General features: G+C 38.7%; 1 protein-coding gene across 5 annotated transcripts in view; it reads right to left on the reverse strand.

Moving 5' to 3' along the window:
- Positions 1-24068, reverse strand: part of LOC124878881 (receptor-type tyrosine-protein phosphatase U-like) — a 334335-nt gene that overhangs the window by 19308 nt on the left and 290959 nt on the right. For all 5 annotated transcript variants that reach the window (XM_047383059.1, XM_047383057.1, XM_047383058.1 and 2 more), the window contains 6 exons: positions 18515-18551; positions 9995-10092; positions 8945-9061; positions 8610-8764; positions 4084-4219; positions 1554-1703 (listed from right to left, as the gene is read on the reverse strand). In XM_047383059.1, coding sequence (XP_047239015.1) covers positions 1554-1703; positions 4084-4219; positions 8610-8764; positions 8945-9061; positions 9995-10092; positions 18515-18551 — 693 coding nt within the window. The remainder of the gene's footprint in view (positions 1-1553; positions 1704-4083; positions 4220-8609; positions 8765-8944; positions 9062-9994; positions 10093-18514; positions 18552-24068) is intronic.

Below are 24068 nucleotides of genomic sequence, written 5' to 3' on the forward strand. Positions count from 1 at the left end.
GAGTTCAAGGCGGACGTGAGACTGTATTAAGGATCGGCTCCGAGACCCCTTCTTGTTCGCTGTGGTGATTGACAGGTTGACAGATTAGGTCAGACAGGAATCTCCATGGACTCTGATGTTTGCAGATGACAGTGTGAACTGTAGTGAGAGCAAGGAAGAGGCAGAGGAAAATGCAGAGAGATGGAGGTTTGCGCAGGAAAGAAGAGGCATGAAGGCTAGCCGGAGCAAGACAAAATACGTGTGTGAATGAGAGGGACCCATTGAGAGATGTGAGGTTACAGGGAACAGAGATAAAGGAGGAGGAGGATTTAACGTACTGAAGGTCAACAGTGATTGTGGAAAAGAGGTGAAGAAACCTGTCCAAGCAGGAAGGGGTGGAGAAAAGTATTGGGAGATGGTGGTGAGATCAGCGATGCTGTATGGTTTAGAGCCACTGCCACTGAGGAAGAGACAGGAGGCAGAGCTGGAGGTAGCACAGATGAAGATGTTGAAGTTCTCTTTGGGAGTGACGAGAATGGAAAGGATTAGGAATGAGTACATCAAAGGGACAGCTCATGTTAAATGTGTTGGAGACAAAGCCAAAGATTCCAGACTGAGATGGTTTGGACATGTAAAGAGGAAGGATAATGAGTACATCGGTAGAAGGATGCTGATGCTGGAACTGCCAGGCAGGAGGTCTGGAGGAAGACCAAGGAGGAGATTAACGATGGAGTGAAAGAGGACATGAAGGTAGCTGTAAGAGAAAAAGATGCATAAAATAGGGTTAGGTGGAGACAGATGACTGGCTGTGGTGACACCTGGAAGGGAAAAGCAAAAAGAAAAAAAAGAAACACTATGCACTAAAATATAAAATATAACAATATGCACTAAAGGTACTGTTAAAATAACTTGAAGAACCTTATTTTTGAGAGTAAATAGAAAGCTGTGTGTTTACTAGCAGTGATATGAAGTGCACATTTTATGGCTGACAAATCCCATCGCACATACTGACTTCTCTTGCTGAGAAACAAAATGAAGAACTTATTGGTTTTCAAATGCCATTAAAAGCATATGAATACATTTGGTGTGTGCCCTTTGGTAAAAAATAACCCTGTTGTTTACTGTTGTTCCTCCAGCAAATGGCCTGAGACCAGGTATCAAACCCGGGACAACTGTGTAGAGGACTATAGCCTCTGCTAATGGTGAGCCTGTTCTACCAACTGAGCCACCCAGTGCCCCTCAAAGAAGATATTCTGTAGAGAAATATATATCCTACTCTTGATCATACCAACATTACTGAGACGTATGATGTTATTACGAGCTTATGCAGTATTTGTGTTTCGGGTATATTCTGTTAAGTGTGACTAAAGGATATAAAGTTGAGAGGCTTTAATCAAGAAATTCTATTAATGTTATTTTAGTGCTACTTTGCAAATGTTGCCGTTATGGATTATAATGATTATAAATGACAAGTTTAATATGTCAAAATGACCAGAAAACACAGGAAAAAAAACATTTCAACTTCACTTTCTTTAAAACCGGTTCTATTTGAATGAAAAATAACTGTGTGTTACCTGAAATTCCTCTCTGAGCTGCGAGGTGTTGCTCTGAGAATCGACTTTCAGCATTTCCTTGTAGGTAATAGCAAAGTCAGATACAGGGATGGCAGTTTCTCCACAAAGGCAAGCCTCCAGGATGGCATCATGGATGAACACATACTGCTCCTGAGGGACATACAGCATTCAGAGGTTCACTGAGGCACACTAACTCCTTGCACTTAGAGACTTCATCACAGCTAGGTCCACTTGTCATGAGCAATGCTGAATTTAATTACTGCTGCTGAATGTTGACTAATAGTATCACCTGTCAAAAAACTTTGTCATATCATCATGCCTACTTTAAAGCTTTGTTTCAAGAGTACTGTCAATAAAACTGAAAAAAAAAAAACATGAACAACTTATATCAGAAACTTACACACTGCCCACATGCCCTTTTTTTTAATAATATCAAGAGCCCAAAAGACAGGAACATATTCAGAATTACGGGCACAATATTATCCCTTTTCCAACTTATCTATCTTCTTTAACCTGTATGCTAATTAAAGAAACATATATTAGCTGTAGTTAGTTGCAGCAGAAGTACATTTTTAAATTAAAGATAACTGATTGTTTTGGTAATTATCATGCTGTTTGCCAGGCCTGTTAGGGACAGGCCTACTACTCTGGTTTAACCATTTTAAAATTGCCAATTATTCTTAAGCAAAGACCAAATAGCATTAGCAGCGATGTTTTTACACAAATGAATTAGGGATTGATTTTAAGAAATCCTCACATTCCTTTTTTGGGCCATCTTCCAACATAAGCCAGTGCAGCACAAACATCTGCGCTCTTGCTACCGGCCTGGTGCACTGAAAGCATCTCATCACAAGTGGATTTATTAACTTGCTGGCAAGTGAACTTTTCCTCTCAAAACCTTTGAAAAAGCAGCTTGATGAAAGCTTAAAGCCATTTGAGTATCCAGCGATTCTTATACCTATTTTAGACCGAAGTCCAGGTTTGATGAACATGAAAGTGAAGTTGAACATCTCCTATGGCCTGCACAGTCACCAGATCTAAATATTATTGAGCCACTTTGGGGTGTTTTGGAGGAGCGAGTCAGGAAACGTTTTCCTCCACCAGTATCACGTAGTGACCTGGACACTATCCTGCAAGAAGAATGGCTTAAAATCCCTCTGACCACTGTGCAGGACTTGTATATGTCATTCCCAAGATGAATTGATGCTGTATTGGCCGTAAAAGGAGGCCCTACACCATACTAATAAATTATTGTGGTCTAAAACTAGGTGTTTCAGTTTCATTGTCCAACCCCTGTATATTTTGACTCCATAGGTTGAACTATTGAGTATTGTTTTGTGCCTATTTTTGAGCAAAAGTGATTTGATGTCCGAAGGCCCATTCTCGTATCATTCCTTTTCGTTTAATTGTCTGAGAATACATTTACGTTTAGGGTGGTTTTAGTTAATAATTATTTATAATAATTATTAATAGGTGCTAATAGGTTAAAAAAAATCCCAATTCCACAACAGGTTCTTAATATCCGAATGGTTTTGGTGATTTTGGCTAATAAATATTTATCATTAATTCCATTTAATAATTATAATTCCTAAATAAATGCTAGAAGCCCAACATATACAATTTTACAGTATATTTCAAATCTAAATGTTGTGGATGATTTTGGTTAGGAATTAAATGATTAATTATGATTGTTAATTATAGTTTATAATAAATATTAATAATCAAATAATCATAAAGGCACAAGCCTTTAGTGACTTTGTGCTAAAACATATGCTTTTTGCAAATTATGAGGAATATAGTTGAATTTACATTTGGAAACAGATATGGCAATATTTTGTAGTATTCAAATCAAATCACAGACACATGGCGAGATATATAATTTAATTTATTACCTGTGCAGTTGGTTAGCTAACAGAGGTAAGTAGAATGACAGAGCTGACGCGTACACCCCAATCCACCATTTAACCATTGTTACATACCTTGAACCTAAAACCTAACCTTTTCAGCCTGAATAAAACATTTTATGTAGAATACAGCTAACCTTTTAATTTTAAAACAGCTTAGCCTCATTTTAACCTTTAACATTTATGAAAGACTTAGACTTCGCTTAGATTTTTCAACAAGAAAGAGCTCATTGGGCAGAGATGCTGTGATTGTAAAAAGCAACTGCCATCTTTCTATAAATACCCTTGAATAAACATACAAGTAAGATATTGACTACCGATAACTACCTCGAAGCACCCTACATTAAACATTCTAAACTGTACATTTTACTTGAGTATGTATAATTAACTTATTTATCATAGTGTAGTTTAAATTTCGCTCTTTTAACATAATATTTAATTGCTTTGAACACCTTACACATTTGGCTGTATGAGTGCAATGCTGTTTCCAAAGTTTTTATTAGCATAAAGAAAATTACCCTTGAAACATAATAAATCTAAAAACATGGTCCTCCAGCTGCTTTATCTTTTGAAGCTTAAACCTGTCAGCATGGCCCCTTTAAAACCATTTCTGCACTCCCACTCACTTCAGTCTGGATCATGTTGATACGTCGGGAGCAGAGGGTCTTTACGCAGTTGTAGATGTCCACCACTCCTTCACATTCGGCCATATCCAGCATGACATCCAGCACGATGTAGCAGCCAGTCCTGCCTGCCCCCATGCTATCACAGGCGAGAGAAGAAGGATGGACAAGCCTGAGTCACACCACTGACTTTAAACTTATAGGAAGGTTCTACATCTTTTGTTTAAGAATGAAAAACAACAAATGTCATAACAGAGAAAATTCCCTTTTATATTCCTTCTAATGACATTTACTAAAAATAATAAAGGCTGCTCATAAATTAAACAATATTATTATAACCTTAAATAAATAAAATTCAATTTTTATACATAAATAAATAAATAGATGAATGAATGAATAAATAAATAACATTTATTCAGACTGGCTTTGAAGTAGCGTTGGGCTGTATGATTTTTCTGTTTATGTGTAAGATGTTTTCTGTTTTGACTTCTTATTGACACTTAAATAAAAAAAGAAATGTTATCGTTATGTTTTAAGCAAATCAAATAAATACGTTTCACATCATGTTCATCAGAACTAACGTTTCATTTTTTACTCCAGGTAATGGGGTAATATGAGCAGATGAAGCGCAAATCATAAGTTATAAAAACAGAAAGATGTCGTGGCTCAATCCAAAAGCCTTCATAACACCATTTAATTTTATTTTAAAAAACAGTCATAGCCAACCCAAAGGGCAACAATACACTGTTGTTCTTCTTGTGAACCAAATGAGCTGAAGTACATCTGTGAAATGAACCTCAGCCACCTGCCAATCTTTTGCAGCTATAAGCTAAGGTATTAAAGATTAAATATGCACTTAAAAGCCAGTTACTGTGATTATCATGATAACTCACTGTTGCCTCTAACCATCTGCCTCTGCCATTTGTAGGTCCTTTGCTTGATTTCTCTGTCTTAGTGCACCAGGCTTGTCCACCTGATGCTAAAGTCTTCATCATTCCAACTGTTTGTTATTCAGACTGTCAGATCCATCATTGATTTGACATGTCTGACTGTCATGCTGCATCGTTAGTACTACATGCATGCGCAAAAGGGGAAAATAATGTTATTGACGGACAGTGGGTCATAGTGCTCTTTACCGTGAATGTTATTTGGATTATTAGACTTTAATCTGCTCCGTTTTATAATTGTGTGCTTGAGGAGACAGGAGGGAAAAATGGGCATGTTGTACTGCAGAGGAGAACAACTGCAGAACCTTCTTTTTTACAGACTTAATTAACTGTCAGTTACTATGTGAGAAAATGATATGCATGAACATAGAGGATTTTACTCATACAGATGGCTTATTATGAGATGGCTCCCTGAACAACTCACAACTGGCAGGTGGAGTTTATGGCAGCTTAGCTTTTAAATTTCCTCTTTATATTGCTTGAACCTATTCACGCTTTGTCATGTTACAATCACAAGCTTAAATAAATTATTACATAGAGGATTTCTATAAGAGACAAATACAAAGTAGTGCATAATTGTGAAGTAGAAAGCAGAACGAAAATTATATATAAGACATCTGAAGAAGTTATCTTGCTGTGGTGTTCAGTCCTTTTTTACTCTGATACCCCTAAATAAAATCTGGTGCAACAAATTATTAACTCCAGAAGTCACCTCATAAGAAAGTAGAGTCCACCCATGTGTAATGTATAAGCAAAGCCGTTCTGTATAGGCCTTAAAAGTTTGTCAGAGAACATTAGTGAACAATTCACATCATTAAGAACAAGGAACACAGAAGACAGGTAAAAGATGCATACAGTGTCGTCCCTTTCTGATCACTGCCTGCCTTATTTCATACCAAGGCTTAAACTAAAAACCTCTAAGCTTGTGTTTCAGACAGTTCAGAAATGGACTGATGAGTCAAAGCAGATGCTACAGAACGGTCTTGATTGCACAGATTGGGATGTTTTTGAAACTTCAGCCTCTGATTTAAAACAATTAACTGATGTAATGTCTTCATACAACAACCTTTTGAGGTTTGATTGCCAGTGTTTAAAACCTCACTCCCACACAAAGTCTCTCCTCTTTGCCTAAAAACCTGTCCTGACCAACCAACCGCCTGGAGCTGTGTGAGGTTCCCTCCTGCTTTAAACGCTCCACCATCACAGGATTAAATGACTACAGGCCTGTTGCTCTGATGTATGTGATCCTTTGAGCGTCTGGTGCTGAAGCATTTCAAGGTGATCACTGGCCCCCCGTTGACCCACCATTGCCAGCAATAGCAACTTTAACTATTCTGTAAACATCTTCCAGAAGGTTTAGGAATGTGTTCAAAGTTAGATGAGAAAACCAGAATTGCAGTCTCCACTCTAATTTATCCCAGAGATGTTCAAGAAGGTTGAGGTCAGGTCTCTGTGCAGACCAGTCAAGTTTCTCTACACCAAACGTTCTACACTTGCAGCAATGGAAGTGATTGGAACACCATAATTCACTGGTTTAGTGGTGGGACCCAATACCTTTGACAATATAGTGTAGATATAAAAACATCCTTGTTCTTATTTATTTAAGTATTTTTATACATTGTGGTAGTTGTTTTGATTGATATAGGATGTGAGCAATGGAAACTGAAGTGAAATTCCTTCTTTTTGCACACAAACATGGCCAATAAAGTTGATTCTGATTTTTAGATAAAGTTGTGGTTTAGAGCATGGTTGAACATCTTACAGAGCACTTTTCAACCCATCCATTCATAGGTTGGATCAGTTGGATCTGGATCTGCCAGGAATGTGTTACACACATTCATGGCACTGGTATCCTCTCCATATGGCTGTAGCCTCAAAACTTCAAAACAAAACGTCTTCTTCAGATTCCTGTTACTCTTCCTCTTACTGTTCTTTTTATTACAGGTTACTTCTGAAGAAGCGGTTTATAATCCAATTTGCCAACAGGAGGCCTTACAATAGGGATGTATGCATCCTTGACGTTTGCATAAAACAAATCTAGTTCTGGTAGAGTAGCTGAAAAACTGGAAAAATGCTGTAAGTGTAGCAGAGCGTAAGACTTGGTGAAAATCACCGGATATTGCCACAAATGCATTGGGGTGTTGTGTCTGTGGCTTAGAAAAAACTGAGCTGATGACATCACATGTAGTGTCAGCAACAGCTGATGGTGGAATGCAACCAAAACACTGGTGAACTTCCATTTCACAGTAGCATGTCCTGGATTGTAAGATCTGTTGTTGCAAGAACTACTAATCCACCTCTTTTGCTTTGGTTACTCCTCTTCAAATCTCTGGGTGCTTGAATAGTAAGAAATCCAGAGAGACTTTCTGACTCTAGGTTTGTCCACACACCTCTCCCACAATTTATTTGATGGAAAAGATGGGCTGAACTTCCCTCACTCTTTGAGATTTTAGTTTGGCTATTATTTGAGCTTTTTAGATGATGATGAGCTGCTCTGAGTAATGTAAAAAGTCATGTTGCTATGGTTACGCATCATACCAAAAAACCAAAAGCAAAAGAGCAACAGCAAAAAGTCCTTTCAGCTGCACAGTAACTGAACAAGATGAAAGTCCTTTAAAGAAGCAACACTTTAAACAGAAAAATTAAGAAAAATGTTTTAAAAAGAATAAATCAGAACAAATGTAACAGAGCATCTAACAAGCTGCCTCCTTGAGCAGTGCAATAGCATGATGCACTCCCTTCGGAAGCTGGGCCGCAGGGCAGTATTCCAACATGATAACAACCCCAAACATATCACTAAGATGACCACTGCCTTGCTAAACTGTGAGTAAAGGTGCTGGACAGGCCAAGAATATCTCCAGACCTAAACCCTATTGAGCATATGTGGAGCATCATCAAATGGAAGGTGCAGGAGGGCAAGGTCTATAACATCCATCGGCTCCATAATGTTGTCATGCAGAAGTGAAAGAGGTTTCCAGGAGCAACCTGTGAAGATTTAGTGAACTTCATGCCCAAGAGAGTAAAGGTAGTGCTGGAAAGTAATGGCAGCCACACAAAATATTGAAATTTTGGGCACAATTTGGATATTTTCAGTTAGGGTGTACTCACTTTTTGTTGGCAGAGGTTTAGATATTAATGGCTCTGTGTTGAGTTATTTTGAGGGGACAGCAAATGTACACTGTTATACTAGTTGTACACTGACTACTTTAGATTGTATCAAAGTGTTTGATCTTCATTGTTTTCCCATGGTAAGTTATAATACAATATTTACAAAAATGAGAGGGGTGTATTCACTTTTGAAGATACTGTAAATAGTCATGGCAATCAAATCAAAAAGAAAGACTCAACGCCAATTAGATATAATTCCAATTCGATTATAGTTATAAAACACTGCAGTCAAGATCAGTTTATTTTACCAATTAATAAAATAATTTCTTTCAAAATAAGCCAATTGCATTTAGTCACAGACTTTGCACCTATTGCTTCTCTTCCTGAAGCAACGTCTGCTGACAGTGGACAGTTCTGGATTCTTCTATGACCTCCTGGATGAGTCCCTGTATGTGTATGTGAAGGTAGATCTACCTGCAGTGGACAACCACAGGTCCAGCATCAGGGGGAGTGGAGGTCTTGACTCGGCGAAGGAAGGCCAGCAGACCAGTGGCGTGGTATGGAACACTGTGCTCAGGCCAGGAAGTTAAATGGAACTGGCACACCTCATGTTTTGCAGGGTAGCCTCTCTGAAAAACATTCATTTAATGTGGCTGTTACAGAAATGGCAGCCACTAGATGTGTTCACAAATAGAAACCAGTTCAACTAACATGATACTGCATGAAAATCAAACGCAGAAGACATGTGCAAAGCCGGACAGAGACATGCTCAGAGAGCTTCTATTAAAAATAATAAGAGGGTGACTCACCCTCTCCATGGCGAAGGTGCGGACTGTGTACTCTGCCAGGGTTTCTGTCTTCAGTAGTGTTATCTTAATGTCACCATACAGTTCAGTGTCATCAGGCCAGTACTTACAGCACTTCATCTGGACAAAATTCAAAATGATTTCAATACATTTTATTTAAATACTGCTAAACAATCTTTAAAACCACTTTTAGTATCCAACATTGCAGGCCTCATTGTTCTAATGAAAGTAAGCCCTCATACCCACCCAGAAATTTGAGACAATAATTGACAAAATGATACATGCTGGTAGGATTTTAATTGGGTATGTCATACTCTAGAAAAAGTTTTTCTTACGCTGAAGAACCAACATTGTTATATTTTTACTCAGAGAGATGCCTGTTTTCTGTTATTTCTGTTTATGTATTGTTAGAATTTTATGGTCCTGTCTTGTTTTTGCTGATGGCTTCATGATCATACATATTGCTGCTTCCAAATCCAAGCTTATTTTTCTGAAAAACATCTGCTCTATTGGCTAATCGGCACATACTTAGAAGGAATGTACAGAGGTTGTAGTTGCGGCCATGTCAATAGGTTTAAATGCTGGGGCATTTTTAGCTGTAGCCTAGATCCTGTTACAACTCTCATAAACACTTCAAGTTAGTTTCATTTTGGAAATGATGCTATGGTGCCAATAGATTATAATGCCTACATACAACATTGTTATCTGTAATTAGAGTAGTGAGCAGGTGGAGGAAAGACTGCAAGAAAAAGTTTTTTTTTTACTTTGGCATCCTTATTGATTACAGTTTCAACTGTGCTATGTTTACTGTATTTGACTGGGCTTCAATTCATTAAAAGAAACAACAGTATTTCACTGTTGGCTTTCATTCACATTAACCACCAAAGAAAAAGGTCATCAGTCAGGATCAGAAGAAGAGGGAAAAGAACAGAGAACAGCAGCTTGTCTCACATATAGTACAGAGTATGAGGAAGAAGCTCTAAAAATACAACCCCTCTATCCATCTTCATATGTGGCTGAAGAGGTCAAGAAACAAATGAAAGGGACGTTTACCCTGCCGACTTCCACCAGCTTGGTAAGCATGACGATGCTGAAGCAATTCTCCTGCCAAACCATCCGCCAAAAATCATAGATCATCTCCTGCTTGGGGCCTAGGGGTGGTGTTGGGCGTGAAAGAGGAGGTGCAGGTGTAGTGGAGGAGTAGGAGGGACAAAAAACACAAAGAGAAGAAGGAAAAGGAGCAGGATCAGGGAGGTGGAGAGATGAGACATAAGTCAGAGAAAATAACAGCAATAACCATCAGTGTAGAGGCACTGTGTAATCCATGCCAGCAAGTAGAGTAACAATGCATCATTCATGAACTATTGCCTGCTCTCTGTTCTTTTGCCACAAATCCACAGCTATTGTTCAAACAATCTCATATGTTTGGCTTTCCTGGGTGCCAGCAGCTCACACAAATCACACCCTTCCAGAGAATTCACCCTTCCATTGATTTCATTACACCATGGCACTGACAATATCACGGAGTACTCCGTCATACTGACTGTTCTGTCAAATATAGCACACAATGTATCCATTCATATTCAAAAAAAGAGTTATGTTATTTATCCTCTCCTCATTTATTATCTTAAAAGACATGGAGAGAGAAATTTCCTCTCTCCCAGGACTGCAAGAACAAAATACTATCATTCTGTTCTTAAAGCCCTGGTTCTGGAGTTGTTGTAGCTAGTTCATGAGACATATTCTGGGCAGAATTGTTTCCTGTGTAGTGATCACAACTATTGTTGTCCTTGTATTAAGGCGACTGTGGCTCAGTGGGCAGAGGAGTCGGCAATCTGAAAGTTGTGGGTTTGATTCCAGCTTCCTTCTGCCACATGTCCATGTGCCCGTAGGCAAGGCATTTTACCTCAGGTTGCCTACCGATCTGCACATATGTGCATGTGTGGGTGTTGGTGAGCGCGACTACGTGAATGTGGCTCTAGTGTAAAACGCTTTGTGTGGTTAGCAAGACTGGAAAGGCGCTATATAAGTTCAGTCCATTTCCCATAATTGTGTGATTGGTCAGACATTTAAAGGGGGCTTGGGTACTACAATGACACATGAGGGAGTGGTAGGGTACTATGAGGACTTTAGTTCTGTACTTGAGTTCTTGTGTAAGTCTAAGATGTACTTGACAGAAAGAACCTTCTCCTTGTTATTGCCAGGCCAAGTAAAATAACATACTTGCATAGAGATAAAGTACTTTTTTTTCTCTAAAACTGATTATAACTAGACTAAAACCTTTCAGAGTTTTCATTGACTAAAACTGGACTAAAATATAAAAAATAGCTAAACCTTTCTAAAACTAATAAGAATTTTCATTCAAAAGACTAAGAATAAAACTAAGATGGCAAAAAATAACACTGTTTTAGAGACTACATTTAATGCCCATTACTCTTTACAAAATAGCTCAAGCTCAGTCAGATTGAATGGAGAGCAATGAAGCTATATATATACTACACTGCCAAAGGTATTGGGTCACAGCACCACATCAATGAATTCTGGTGTTCCAATCAAATCCATGGCTGCAGGTGTATAAAGTTTGGTGTGGAGAAACTTGTCTGGCCTACACGGAGTCCTTACCTTCTTAAACACCTTTGGGATGAATTAGAGCAGAGGTTGCAATTCAGGTTTTCTCATCTCATCGAACTATAAATATTTTCTAACCTAAACCTGCTTTAAACGTTTTCACAACTTTTATCACTGTGCTGTCTTCTGTATTCCTTGTTTTTTATAATGTTCTTTGTTCACTAATGTTCTCTTACAGACCTATGAGGTCTTCAAGAGAAGACATTAATTTATAGTAAGATTAAAGTATCATCAGATTTACTAATCAAGCAACTTTTAAAGGTAACTGTATTTTATTAAAGAGTTTTCACATGGGCACCTAATAAGAACTGACATGGCTGCTAATTATCCTGCCGGGGTCATTCACAGCGACCTCCCTCTCAGTTAACAAATAATGCAGCAACTTTCATGTGTATTAGTGATATGGGTTTTTAATTTTTAAACAGTGGCAGAAGAGCAAAAATGCATCGCCAGAGGGATAGGGAAGTGAGCTGGAAGACAGATGATGATGTGCAATCCCAGCAGTTGCATAAATCTGTATGCACGGCACAGCAGCTCACAGAGAGTGCTTGGCATTATTCCTCCCCTCTGAGTGTGAGCTCCACTCATTCAAACCTCATTTCCCTCATCTCTAGACATAATAGTGGGTTAGCCCAGAGCACCTGCTGCCCACCAAAGCTGCCTGAGGGCTCATCCATGATGCAACAAATCAAGCCGAACCTACCGCCAAAACCGACCACCTGGGGAGTATATGCAAAAAATTATGAATCAAAAGGAAATTACTTTTTTACATCTACTTGACTTGGCTGTACTGCAGGATTTCTCTTTACAAATGTTGTAGAAAACATTTTCATGCATAACAGAGATATTTGCTACCCAGTGATCTATCTTAAATATTTCTTAAATTGCTTATTGTTACGAAGTTGCTCTAACAGCAAATCTGTTGATCAGCAGGCCTTTTTGTTGAAGTAAATCCTGTCTACCTCAGCCTCAGCTTATACCCAGCATTAATAAAGAACTTGTCCAATAAACCCGGGGGCATGTCTACATGTAGAGGAAGAGAAGTGCAGTCAGGGCTTAAAAGAAATAATGAAAAACTCCCAGAAAACAAAGACATGTGAAAGCCACAGGGACGCATGCACTGTGAGAGCAGAAAATAACATGTAACCTTATCTCTGTTGGACAGACACTAATATTATCCCTCAGCAGGATGCATCACTATTCTTTATTCTTTCCACTGACAGAAATCAGTTACATTTCTCTCTCCTAGTTTTACAATTTATCAGGATTAAAAAAAGTGTTGGCTAAACTCCTCTTATTAACACTCCTATGTTTAGCCTGATGTTGCAAAATGCTACAAAAACACCAGAAATGTTGAGGTAAAGGAAGTACGGCTTTATTCAGAGCCACCTTTTATATTAATACATAAATCTGATCACTGCTGGCTACTCATGTTGTGAACTACCCTGATGGTGGGACCATACTTTAATTCTTTAGAAGAAAATGATCCATTAATTTCGGAGTTCCTGATGACTCTGTTTAAACCGGCAGTGATGAGTGGTGTTATTATTTACAGGAAACCTAAGCTTTACAGAGCTGTTTTTCATGGTGGAACCTGAATTGATTGCAACTCACTTTCACAACATTAAACAAAGTTCTGTGTTGGAATGAATGGCTGCTGTAAAGCCATAACTTATAGAAGACAGTCAAGCATTTCTTCTTGTAGCAAGAATTGGTTTTGTGTTGTGTGTGTACTGCCTTTCAGCGGTTAGTTGAGATTAGCCATTTCCTGTTTCAAGGCTTTAAAAAAAATTGACATTTTAATGAAATGCAGGAGAACGTTACTGGCTATATGGAGCATAGCATACTGCAAGAGCTGGACCTACCCCACCTGTTGCTGCACACTACTGGTCAGCTGGTTAAAAAACGTTCACCTTGCTCACAGGAAAACAAAATAATTTTTGGAAATATTTTCAGTCACAAAAAACATAGACATTTGTAGAAACTGAAGGTGGGCCACCCATTACTCTAAAGGTAACTCTGTTTTAGCTAAAAGCGCAAGTCTGTTAACCTATGACCTGCAGGCTTGTTACCCAAGAAAATACCCGAAAGATTAAACACTAAAACCAGATTTTTTTACCTGTGGTATCAAGAACAGAAAAGAAGTGGCCTTTAATCGCCACTATAAGAGGTTTATATATTATATGTATTAAATACTTGAAAACGAACGTCGAGTTCGACAGCTGTCTATTCTATATTCCTGGTTAGTCTGTTAAAATCAAAGTAAGAATAAGAAACGTTGTAGATTGTTTTACTGTAACTGCTAATATATTGCCTAATTTTAGAGTATGCATCACTTTTGATTTTCTGTTTCAAACAAAAGCATTTAGATCAAGTTATGCAATTTTTCTTTTAAGTTGGTTCTAAACACCAACAAACTGCAATTTCTATTGAATGGTACCATGTCTGTATGCTGTGATTGCTTGACACCAAAGCCAAATTCCTTGTTTGTGCACAGAGTCTTGGCCAATAAAGCCGACTGATTCTGATGCCATGGTGATCTAATACTGACCCCTGCATATTCTGGACCCACTGCTGGAAAAAAAAAAAATATATTTTCTTTATATTTAGCTCCAACAACAGCAGGACAATGGCTAAACTTTCAGAGGTAAAATGTACATGCAGTCGGTTCTGCATGCACCATGTTTAGTTCCCAATAGTGCTGCAATAAAAAACTATGGGCTGATTTACAAATATAATAAAAAAATATGGAAATAGCAGCAGCTTTATTATGGTTTAAGCCATATTAATGTACATGTTAACACAAACAACAGGAAAAAGTATATCTTACCTTTGTGGTGGCATCAGTGTCTCGCTATTTTTTTATTTTTCATACCTAAAGACCTAGTGGGCAAATACTCAGAAACTTCATTGCAGTAGTACAGGGGCTCCAAGCATTTAGCTTGATGAAGGGAGTGAATCTTCATGAGTGCTTTCAAAATTAAATAAATAAATACATACATATTGTTATCAATAAATATTCCATCAAATAAATAAGAAAAAAAAAATGAAATAAAACTCAAGAAATATTCAAAAAGATACATTTACATTTACTTATTTAATTACTTCAAGATTGATCTATGTATTTATTCATCCATTTATTTCATAATGGCGTTTTATTTTATGATACTTTTGTTTATTTAGAGCTACTTTACGTATTTCGGGAACTTTCAGGGAGCCTGTAATAAAAATGGAGTTAAAGACTAAAGGTCCCTGAAATAGGTAAAGTAGCTTTACAAAATAAAAGTGTCACAAAATAAAACACAATTAGGAAATGCATAAAATAAACAAATAAGTAAATCAATCAATAAATAAGTACAAAATTAACTATTTAAATATTTATTTTGTTTATATTTCATGTGGACATTTAATTATTTGATAGAATATTTATTCATCATTTATTAAAAACAGTATGTATTTATTTAACTGAATGAAACGATTCTTATTCACAGAGAAGTACAAGAATAAGAAATGTCAGTATTGGACATTTATATAGTGCTTTCATTGATTTTGGGGCATTAAAGGTACTTAAAGGTATCTTCACATGAGGTGGGAAAAGGCAGATGGCCAATTTGTAATCTGAATGTAAAGATTGACCATCATACATCAAAATAGTTTAACCGACACACATATACTAAAGCTTAATGTTTTCTGGTACTGCGAAGGTTATTTTGTAATTTTCATGATAGTGGTTTATTATTTAGCGTGTTTCCTTTTTTTATTTTTATTTTCTTACTTCTTTACTTTTTTTTTAACTGGCTAACTTGACTTTGCAGAAAATGGATTGAGCAGGGAGGCGTTGCAGGGGGCGGATCGGCAGAAACACTGTGGAAAAGTAATAGGAAAAGTACATGCAAAGTCTGCAAAGCTGGAGGTGTGGGCTATTAGGTTCAGCATTCTTGAATTGCATCAAGCTGCTTGATTCAATTGAAAATTGACTGAAGAACAAATACTGGGAAACACAGGAGGAATAAAAAGAAAAAATACAAAACAGAATGAGAGTTAACACTAAGGGTGCTTTCACAACAGGAAAGTGGAAGGGACTTGATGTGATAGAGAGGGCAATGCTGCAAAAATTCATTTCATTTGGTTCACATTTCACACCAGTTTAAAACCATCTTTACAATATCATGCAGTTATAACACCTGCTTGTTTTTAGGTGCTGTCACAGCAAACTGTTCAGTGTAAGCAGCATACAAATATAGCAAGCCATTTTAATATTTGATCAAAATTGCAGTCATTTCTCCAACTTCTGCACCTTTCATTCTAGGTAGAAAAAATGTATTTGCAGATACACAAGTGGAACCGAAATATACATTCATGAATGGAAAATGTGATGTTATTTGTCCACAGGAAGTGATAAACAGCTAAAAGGGTCAATTCAGTGAGGAGTAATATTGTTCTGAAAATGGCCGTGTTGATTTTTTTTGATATTTTGTTTAAAAGGTTCTCCCTGGAAATTAAGGGTGTTTTCATTCCTGATACTTGTATTTATGTAAACTTGTATCAAAGTAGCTGTACTTTTACTTGAGTACATTATTTTTGAACTCTTTCCACCTCTGAAAGCCAGATGTACCAAAGATGCTGGAGATCATAGAAGTTGGGGCGGGAAAGAGTCCGTTGCTGCAGAGGTTACTCATACAGTGAACAATGTAGGTGTACAAATACAGCAGCGTTCCAGTGTTTCTTCCCCTCTATTTTGTCAGGTTCAAGTTGTTAAGATTGGACGTTATTTTGTTGAAAGACAAGAAACTAGCATGATTCTTTTGAAGAGCTGGTTTCACACCGACAGGTGTGTAGCTGCTACATGGTGGCTGCATGCTTGTATTTCAGCAGCCCTCATCTCAGCTTCAGCAGCAGCTCCTGCCTGCATACTGTAGGTGTTTCAACACAGTGGTCCCTTTCTAATCAACCATAAATGCTGAGGGTTTTTTTTTTTCCAAACAGCAGAAGGTTTTCATCAGAGCAGGTAATTACATATTTCGAACATCGTATGTATTGCCTAGTCTCTGTAACCATAGGATGTGTTGTTGCTGATGTGATGTCTATAGTATGATTGACACAAGCCTCCGCTGCATTTTGCCCATAAACACTTTTCTTGACAGTTTCTAAGAAGAGGTGGCAGGCTGAAATTTATGATGTTGCTCATAGCCACCGATAGAAATAAAGGCGTTGAAATAAACGTTGTTACTAACAGCATTACGTTTTTCAGTAACGAGTAATCAAACTAATTATTTTTCCATCGTTTCAGCGCCATTACTGACGATTAAATGGGGTGCATTATAAACTAAAGCTACTCATTGAAGCTCCTGTCATCTGTCATGGCTCACAGCCACAGGAGCTTAGCTTTTTTCCTTGGTGAAGGGAGGAGTGAGGGCCAAGACAATTGCATAAATGATGATGATTGGCTAAGGTAGAGTAAGCTTTCATAGTAAGCCAATCAGAGGCAGTGTTTAGTTTACACACAGACACAAAACGCACACAGCCGCCCTGCTCAGGCAAACTAGCAGCTGTAAGCTGCAAAAATGGCGGGTCTGGAGGGAAAGATTACGTTTTCAAAGTAGAAGTACAGAAACTACTTTATTCTCCTTGAGGTAAAAGGCAAGAATGTACATGTGAAGTAAATATTAAAAGTTCGGTGTAAGTAGCCTGCTTTTCTATGTAATTCCACTTTATGCAACTGGTTGTGAAACCTTGGAAAAAAATCTAAATTCTTAGACATATTTAAACATAAAAAAAGAACACAATAGTTAACTTTCCCTGTTAACTAGTTACTTTTATGGTGGAGTAACTCAGTTACTTAAATGTCAAAGTAGCATGCCCACCACTGCTCATAAATTCCTGGTGTGTACAGTAAGAAATTAAAACTATGAGCTTCAACACACAAAACACTCCCTGGCTCTGCGCAGCTTCTCATAAGCAGTAAATCTTTGTGTCTGCGTAGCTCTCAGGGATGCACTGTTCTCCTGAGAACTTTAGAACACAGCAGATCTGAGGTCTTTATAGCGTGATTGACACGCTGTAGAGGCCTACAAGAAAGCTGTCTGCATCTTAACTTTGCTGGTATCTTTATTCCTCCTTTAATGGTGCACTGGGATGGGGGCTGAAAATACTATCAATCAAATCTTTTCTGTTTTTGATTTTCTCCAAACTGCTTCCCCCCAAAAAGAACCTTGGATATTGCATCTCTCATTCCTGTACTGTGCTTCTCCAGTCCTTCATCTTCTGAAACATCTTTAGCAGTCACAAATGTTTAGCTTTCTTGCAACTTTCAGATGATGCAGGAGTTTTTTAAGGTAATCATGACCTCCGCTGTAAAGCTAACAGGTTTGATGTTGACTGAAAAAAGCATCTCTTTCCACCTCTTTCTGCACCTTGTTTTTCTGTGCATTAGGAGCAAAATGTGAATGAGGCTGTTGTTTTCTGAGATTACATTTGAGAAGTGACAGAATTGAGACCAAACTGATAGACGAGAAGAAATCAGTGGGGATGATTACAGGGTGAAAAAAAAAACATGTTCCCTGAGTAAACACGATCAGAGCCAGCAGAGAATAAAGAGAATCTCTCTCTCCTTTTCTGTCGTCTTTTCTTTGTCTGCGCTGTTCAGGGAATTTGACTAGAGCGGTGCATCAGTTTGACATCAGAATGTCTGTGTGCCACACATGCAGATGGAAGGGAGGAGAGACGTGAAAGCTGAGCTTCACAGACGCTGACAGCCAACACCTGTACAGTCTGTGACAGATTCTTGTGGGAGATCCTCTTGTAGTTGTGTGAAACTGTTTACAGTTAAAACCCAGATGCAGGTGTGATGCAACACAGGCTGCTTGATGTTTAATCATTCAACAAACTTATTTTCTTAATTTGGATCAGCTATGGGGTAAAAAAGTTGTTGAGCTGTGTACTCACCTTGAGTGGCAATGAAGTGGTTGGATCGCTGGTAACCCTGTGTGAGAAAGTGGAAAAAAAAGGAAATAATTAATAGAGAACATGATAAAATGACATTCTTATTTACTCGTTTTTTAATATTGGCAATATTGGCAGAATTTGTTAAATTTCCGTTCTGTCTTTACCAGCAATCCCTCAGTTGGAACAAACCTACGCTATCTACAGCTGACCCACCACAATTGCTCTGGACGACCTTTAAGCTTAGGTTCTGAATGAAGGATCACACCTGAATTGTAATGCACAGAGAAATGTCATTGATTCAAGTAGACTCCTGACCAAAATCAATGGAAAGCATTTGCATTTCAAGCTGCGGGATCGAAACCAGATTTTTACCAGAGCTTAAAAATACAAAATGAACAAACAGATACTGCAGAAAAACAGTGGGCAAATCATTAAAAACTGCATACAATATAAGGTCAATCAGGCAGCTTATCAGCTGATCAAACATTTAAGGCTGTGAGCCATAAAACTCGCATAAAACAGAAGTAAAAGTGTTAACAAATAGGACTTCATAGTGAGTAGCCCCACTATTCCTGATGAATACTTTAAGTTTGTTTAGGCATGCTTGATGTGTGTGTCTAGTAGGCTGGTGGGTACACTGAGAGAATCTACAGTCTGGATCTGAGGTCTGTTTTAGCAAACCTTCCTTGTCACCCATCCCCAAACATTTTCAGTAATAATTTCAATTAAGAGAAAACTCAGGAGGGTCTAAAAGAAGGACATTAGTCTCCTAGAAGAAGTGCTTTGTCACACAGGCAGTGCTGACTGCAGCATTGTCCTGTTCATAGGCCCAATCATTTCCTTGCAGATGAGGACCCTCAGTCAAGAAGGGTGCCTATGATGAGGATCAGACATTTGACTTTTTTCTCAAGATTTTTATGAAATTTGAAGTTACCGTCATACTGCATCTAACCCCGGGAGTGAAGCCGCCTTACGACATGTCTTTGTTGTGCAGCTCAACAATCCTGCCATGTCCAAAGACAGAAGCTTTTGGTGCCTTTGCCATCAGGGGACTTGACCTTTTAAGGATATGGTCTTAAACGTTTAGTGAGATAATGAACAGTTTGAGTTTGAATCCAGTTTTCAACAATTTCTTCGTTGTGCATTTTGAAGCTCTATTTACAACCTTGTTATAATCCATCAGCATAACATGCAAATACTTGTAATTTCTTCTCCAATTTTAAGATTTTGATGAACAGTGTATTTTTTTTTTTTGTCCAGGTCAAAATGTGCACAGGGGGTGAGCTGTATTTCTAAACACGGCCCCATATGCCAAGTTTTGCATGCAGCCAGAGCAGCTAATCAGAGCACCACTGACAAGTGAGGGATTTTCAACCTGGGGACTAACTCCACCTGAGTGTCACTGATTGATTGTGCTGTCTCCTCTCTGTTCAGTGTGATATTAGTGTAGTTATGATGTAGTTTGTAAAATCTGCAACACTATGAGCAGCATTCCGGCCCTCCACCAGGTGAAGGCCGTGTGCTGAAAGCAAAAACAGATCCTTTAAATCCAGCCTGCTGCACTGTCTCATTACTCATAACTAAAGACATTTCAGCTGCAGGGATTGGTCAACATTTGCACAAACCCAAGCATCTCCCTGTATATAAAGCTCAACTATACTGAATTACAAATTACATTTCCTATCTGCCATACTGGTAAAAAGAAGAGCAGATTGATCGCCATTTTTATGAAAGAGTGCAGCGATCTTTTCTCCCATGAGCCTCTCTTGCCTCAGTTTCTCAGAGCTGATCGGTTTCCTCTGTCACCTTGGTAATCATATTTTCCAACAGCAGTCAAGTAGAAGAAACAGCCATAAAGAATTTACAATAGATTGGTGAGAATAAAGGTAAATCATGCTGTGTGGGATGCAAAAAAACTTAAAAATAAATCCTTATTTGCTTGCTGATCTCGTGCTCTGACCACAGCAGCTTAAGGCTTGATGTGGAAAATCCGTCGTGCATGAGTAAATAGGCTCTTATTACATCAGAATAACCCTGGAGACATTTTAATCATGTTCACTGAGAGCACTGGGGGACTTAGGGGGAGTTCTCAAAGCTTGTGCTCTGAGCAGATCTAACATGGAGAACACCTGCAGGGTCTAATGTAGCTCTTTGTTCAAATTAAAACAGATCCACAGAAACAGCGACACTAAACATGAAAGACTGCGAAACCAAGCTGCTAGAGCAGAAGTAAAAACTAAAAGAAATTTTAAACAAACTCATAAAACTTCTATCTCATTTTACTGATATTTGTTTTCAGTTTCCACAATATCTGAATTATTCATTGTTGTTATAAAACTATAAAAGCCTCCTGTGGAGTTGTTTGTTTGGATGGAGAAAATTACAGCACTTCCAGAAAACAAAGCTGTGACTATTACATTACATATGTTCCTCATCATAAAGACAGTATATGAAAGATGACTTTCCACTTCCTTTTAATTATGATGACACAAGTAACACAAAATGTCTGTTTTATCAAGTAAAACAGGTTTTTAACACTCTCTATAGATGCAAAGCAAAAACATTTTTTTTTCCCCACTATAGCAGTTCCACTGCTAAACATTAGCCAGTACAAGCTGGTTCTAATCTGGTCCCACAACAAACATGACAAAGAACAGGATTCAGATTTTCACAGCCAGGCAACAAGCTCAATGCCACATCATTTAGTCTCTTTAAACGCCCTGCAGGACATTATGAAGAGCCGTTTCATTCAAAATTAAATAAATAAATACTGCTATTGATAAATTATTAAGAAATATTCCATGAAATAAAAAATATCCCCATGAAATAAAACAAAATAATTATGTTAAAAGAAATTTTTATCTTCTTTTATTTAATTTCAAGATGGGCTGCACGGTGGTGCAGTTAATAGCACTGTTGCCTTGCAGCAAGAAGGTCCTGGGTTCGATTCCCAGCCTGGGGTTTTTCTGCATGGAGTTTGCATGTTCTCCCTGTGCATGTGTGGGTTCTCACTGGGTACTCCAGCTTCCTCCCACAGTCCAAAGACATGCCTGTTAGGTTAATTGGTCTCTCTAAATTGCCCTTAGGTGTGTGAATGAGTGTGTGCATGGTTGTTTGTGTGTTGCCCTGTGATGGACTGGTGACCTGTCCAGGGTGAACCCTGCCTCTCGCCCATAGACTGCTGGAGATACACACCAGCTCCCCCGCAACCCACTATGGAATAAGCGGTAGAAAATGACTGACTGACTGATGTCAAGATTTATTTAATTATTAATTTTTTTCATAATGCAGTTTTATTTTCTGACACTTTTATTTTGTAAAGCTACTTTACGTATTTCAGTGACTTTTACTTTTTAACCCCTTTTTCATTTTAAGCTCTTTATATTTCATGTTCTTATATTCAAATGAGGGGGCAGGGTTTTATCAATTTGTGGCTGTGGCCGGCAGAAGCATGCAGCTGCCTGTCAGAAGACAGCATGCCAGAGGGAGCAAATCCCCCTGGCTCCTTTGGTGCCAAACTGGCCGTAGAAGCCTGTCACGGCGGTTGATGCTGTTTTTGTGGAAGATGTTTGTGCAATAAGTCTTCTTCATCCTTTAAGCACGTCATACTCACACATAGTGGCATTTATTTCCCATCTCAAGTAAATACAGCCACCTTATGTTATGTGTCTAATGCTGTTTATTAAATAAAAAACAATAAAGCCATCATCATTTAAAAGTAACACGCTATAACAATAATGACATCCCGTTTGCCGATAATCAGCATTAGCTTCCACAAAAACAGGCTACCTCTGGCGAGCACATGGAGGGCCGTGCGGTCCTCCAAAGAAATGCCACCCCACACCATTACTGACCCACTGCCAAACCAGTCATGTTGAACAATGTTGCAGGCAGCAGATCTCTCTCCACGGTGTCTCCAGACTCTGTCACGTCTGTCACATGTGCTCAGTGTGAACCTGTTTTCATCTGTGAAGAGCACAGGGCGCCAGTGGTGAATTTGCCAATCCTGGTGTTCTCTGGCAAATGCCAAGCGTCCTGCACGGTGTTGGGCTGTGACCACAACCCCCATTTGTGGACGTTGGGCCCTCATACCATCCTCATGGAGTCGGTTTCTAACCGTTTGTGCAGACACATGTACATTGGTGTTCTGCTGGAGGTCATTTTGCAGGGCTCTGGCAGTGCTCCTCCTGTTCCTCTTTGCACAAAGGCGGAGGTAGCGGTCCTGCTGCTGGGTTGTTGCCCTCCTACGGCCTCCTCCACGTCTCCTGGTGTACTGGCCTGTCTCCTGGTAGCGCCTCCAGGTTCTGGACACTAAGCTGACAGACACAGCAAACCTTCTTGCCACAGCTCACATTGATGTGTCATCCTGGATGAGCTGCACTACCTGAGCCACTTGTGTGGGTTGTAGAGTCCGTCTCATGCTACCACGAGTGTGAAAGCACCACCAACATTCAAAAGTGACCAAAAAATCAGCCAGAAAGCATCGGTACTGAGAAGTGGTCTCTGGTCCCCACCTGCAGAACCACTCCTTTAATGAGTGTCTTGCTAATCGGCAAAGATTTCCCCCTGTTGTCTTTTCCATTTGCACAACAACATGTGAAATTGATTGTCAATCATTGTTGCTTCCTAAGTGGACAGTTTGATTTCACAGAAGTTTGATTTACTTGGAGTTATATTGTGTTGTTTAAGTGTTCCCTTTATTTTTTTGAGCAGTGTAAATTACAAGCAATGATAAAACCAATAGCAGGAGAAAATTACTTTGTGTTAAACGTTTGACACTCCAACTATATAATGCTGCAGTAGGTAACTTTTGTAAAAATGTATTTTTTACATAATTGTTAAAACTGTCAATATGTCCTGACAGTAAAATATGGGACAGATAATCTGTGAAAAAAATCAAGCTCCTCCGGCTCTTCCCAGTGGTCCTACTTCCATTTGCAGAGATACACCACTCCCAGTCAGAAACAACCAATTAGAGCCAGGAGGAATGTCTTAACAGTGTCAATCACGCTCATGTACGTGCTGATCACACCCTTCTCCCCCCGACAGCGCGTACCTTTGTTTAAGCTTAAGATTGCCATTGTGCTGCCGTTGTGCTAATTTGAGGACCAGGTTTGCCCAAGTATGGGCAGGCCATAGTCAATTTAAGGTATATTGTTGATGTTTCGTCCCTACCAGTGAATGCACCATAGATGTTTATCCGCCATCATCTGTGGCCCTGCTTACTAGCCTGCGTGTTTATGGCAGGGGGGAGGGCTGTAGCACAGCAGAGAACAAGGGGGAGGGACCTGTAAGATGTACTTATTCAAATAATCAGGCTAAGTCCACAGTTCTCTCAGAATTCCCTACAGCAGCTTTAATGATGTTGAAGACCTTTGTTATAGTTTTCATCCAATAATAAGAAGAATAAAGCCAAGGGTAACTCACAAGGTTTAAACATGGACCTTACAACAGTTCATAAGCCTGCCTTCAGTCGGTAAGGATTTATAATGTGATCCAACTTTACCTAACAAAAAGTTTGTGACATGAAAAACCCTGTTTCATGGTCCTAAAA

Source organism: Girardinichthys multiradiatus, chromosome 13 (assembly GCF_021462225.1).
Source record: "Girardinichthys multiradiatus isolate DD_20200921_A chromosome 13, DD_fGirMul_XY1, whole genome shotgun sequence".
Taxonomy (NCBI): Eukaryota; Metazoa; Chordata; class Actinopteri; order Cyprinodontiformes; family Goodeidae; genus Girardinichthys; species Girardinichthys multiradiatus.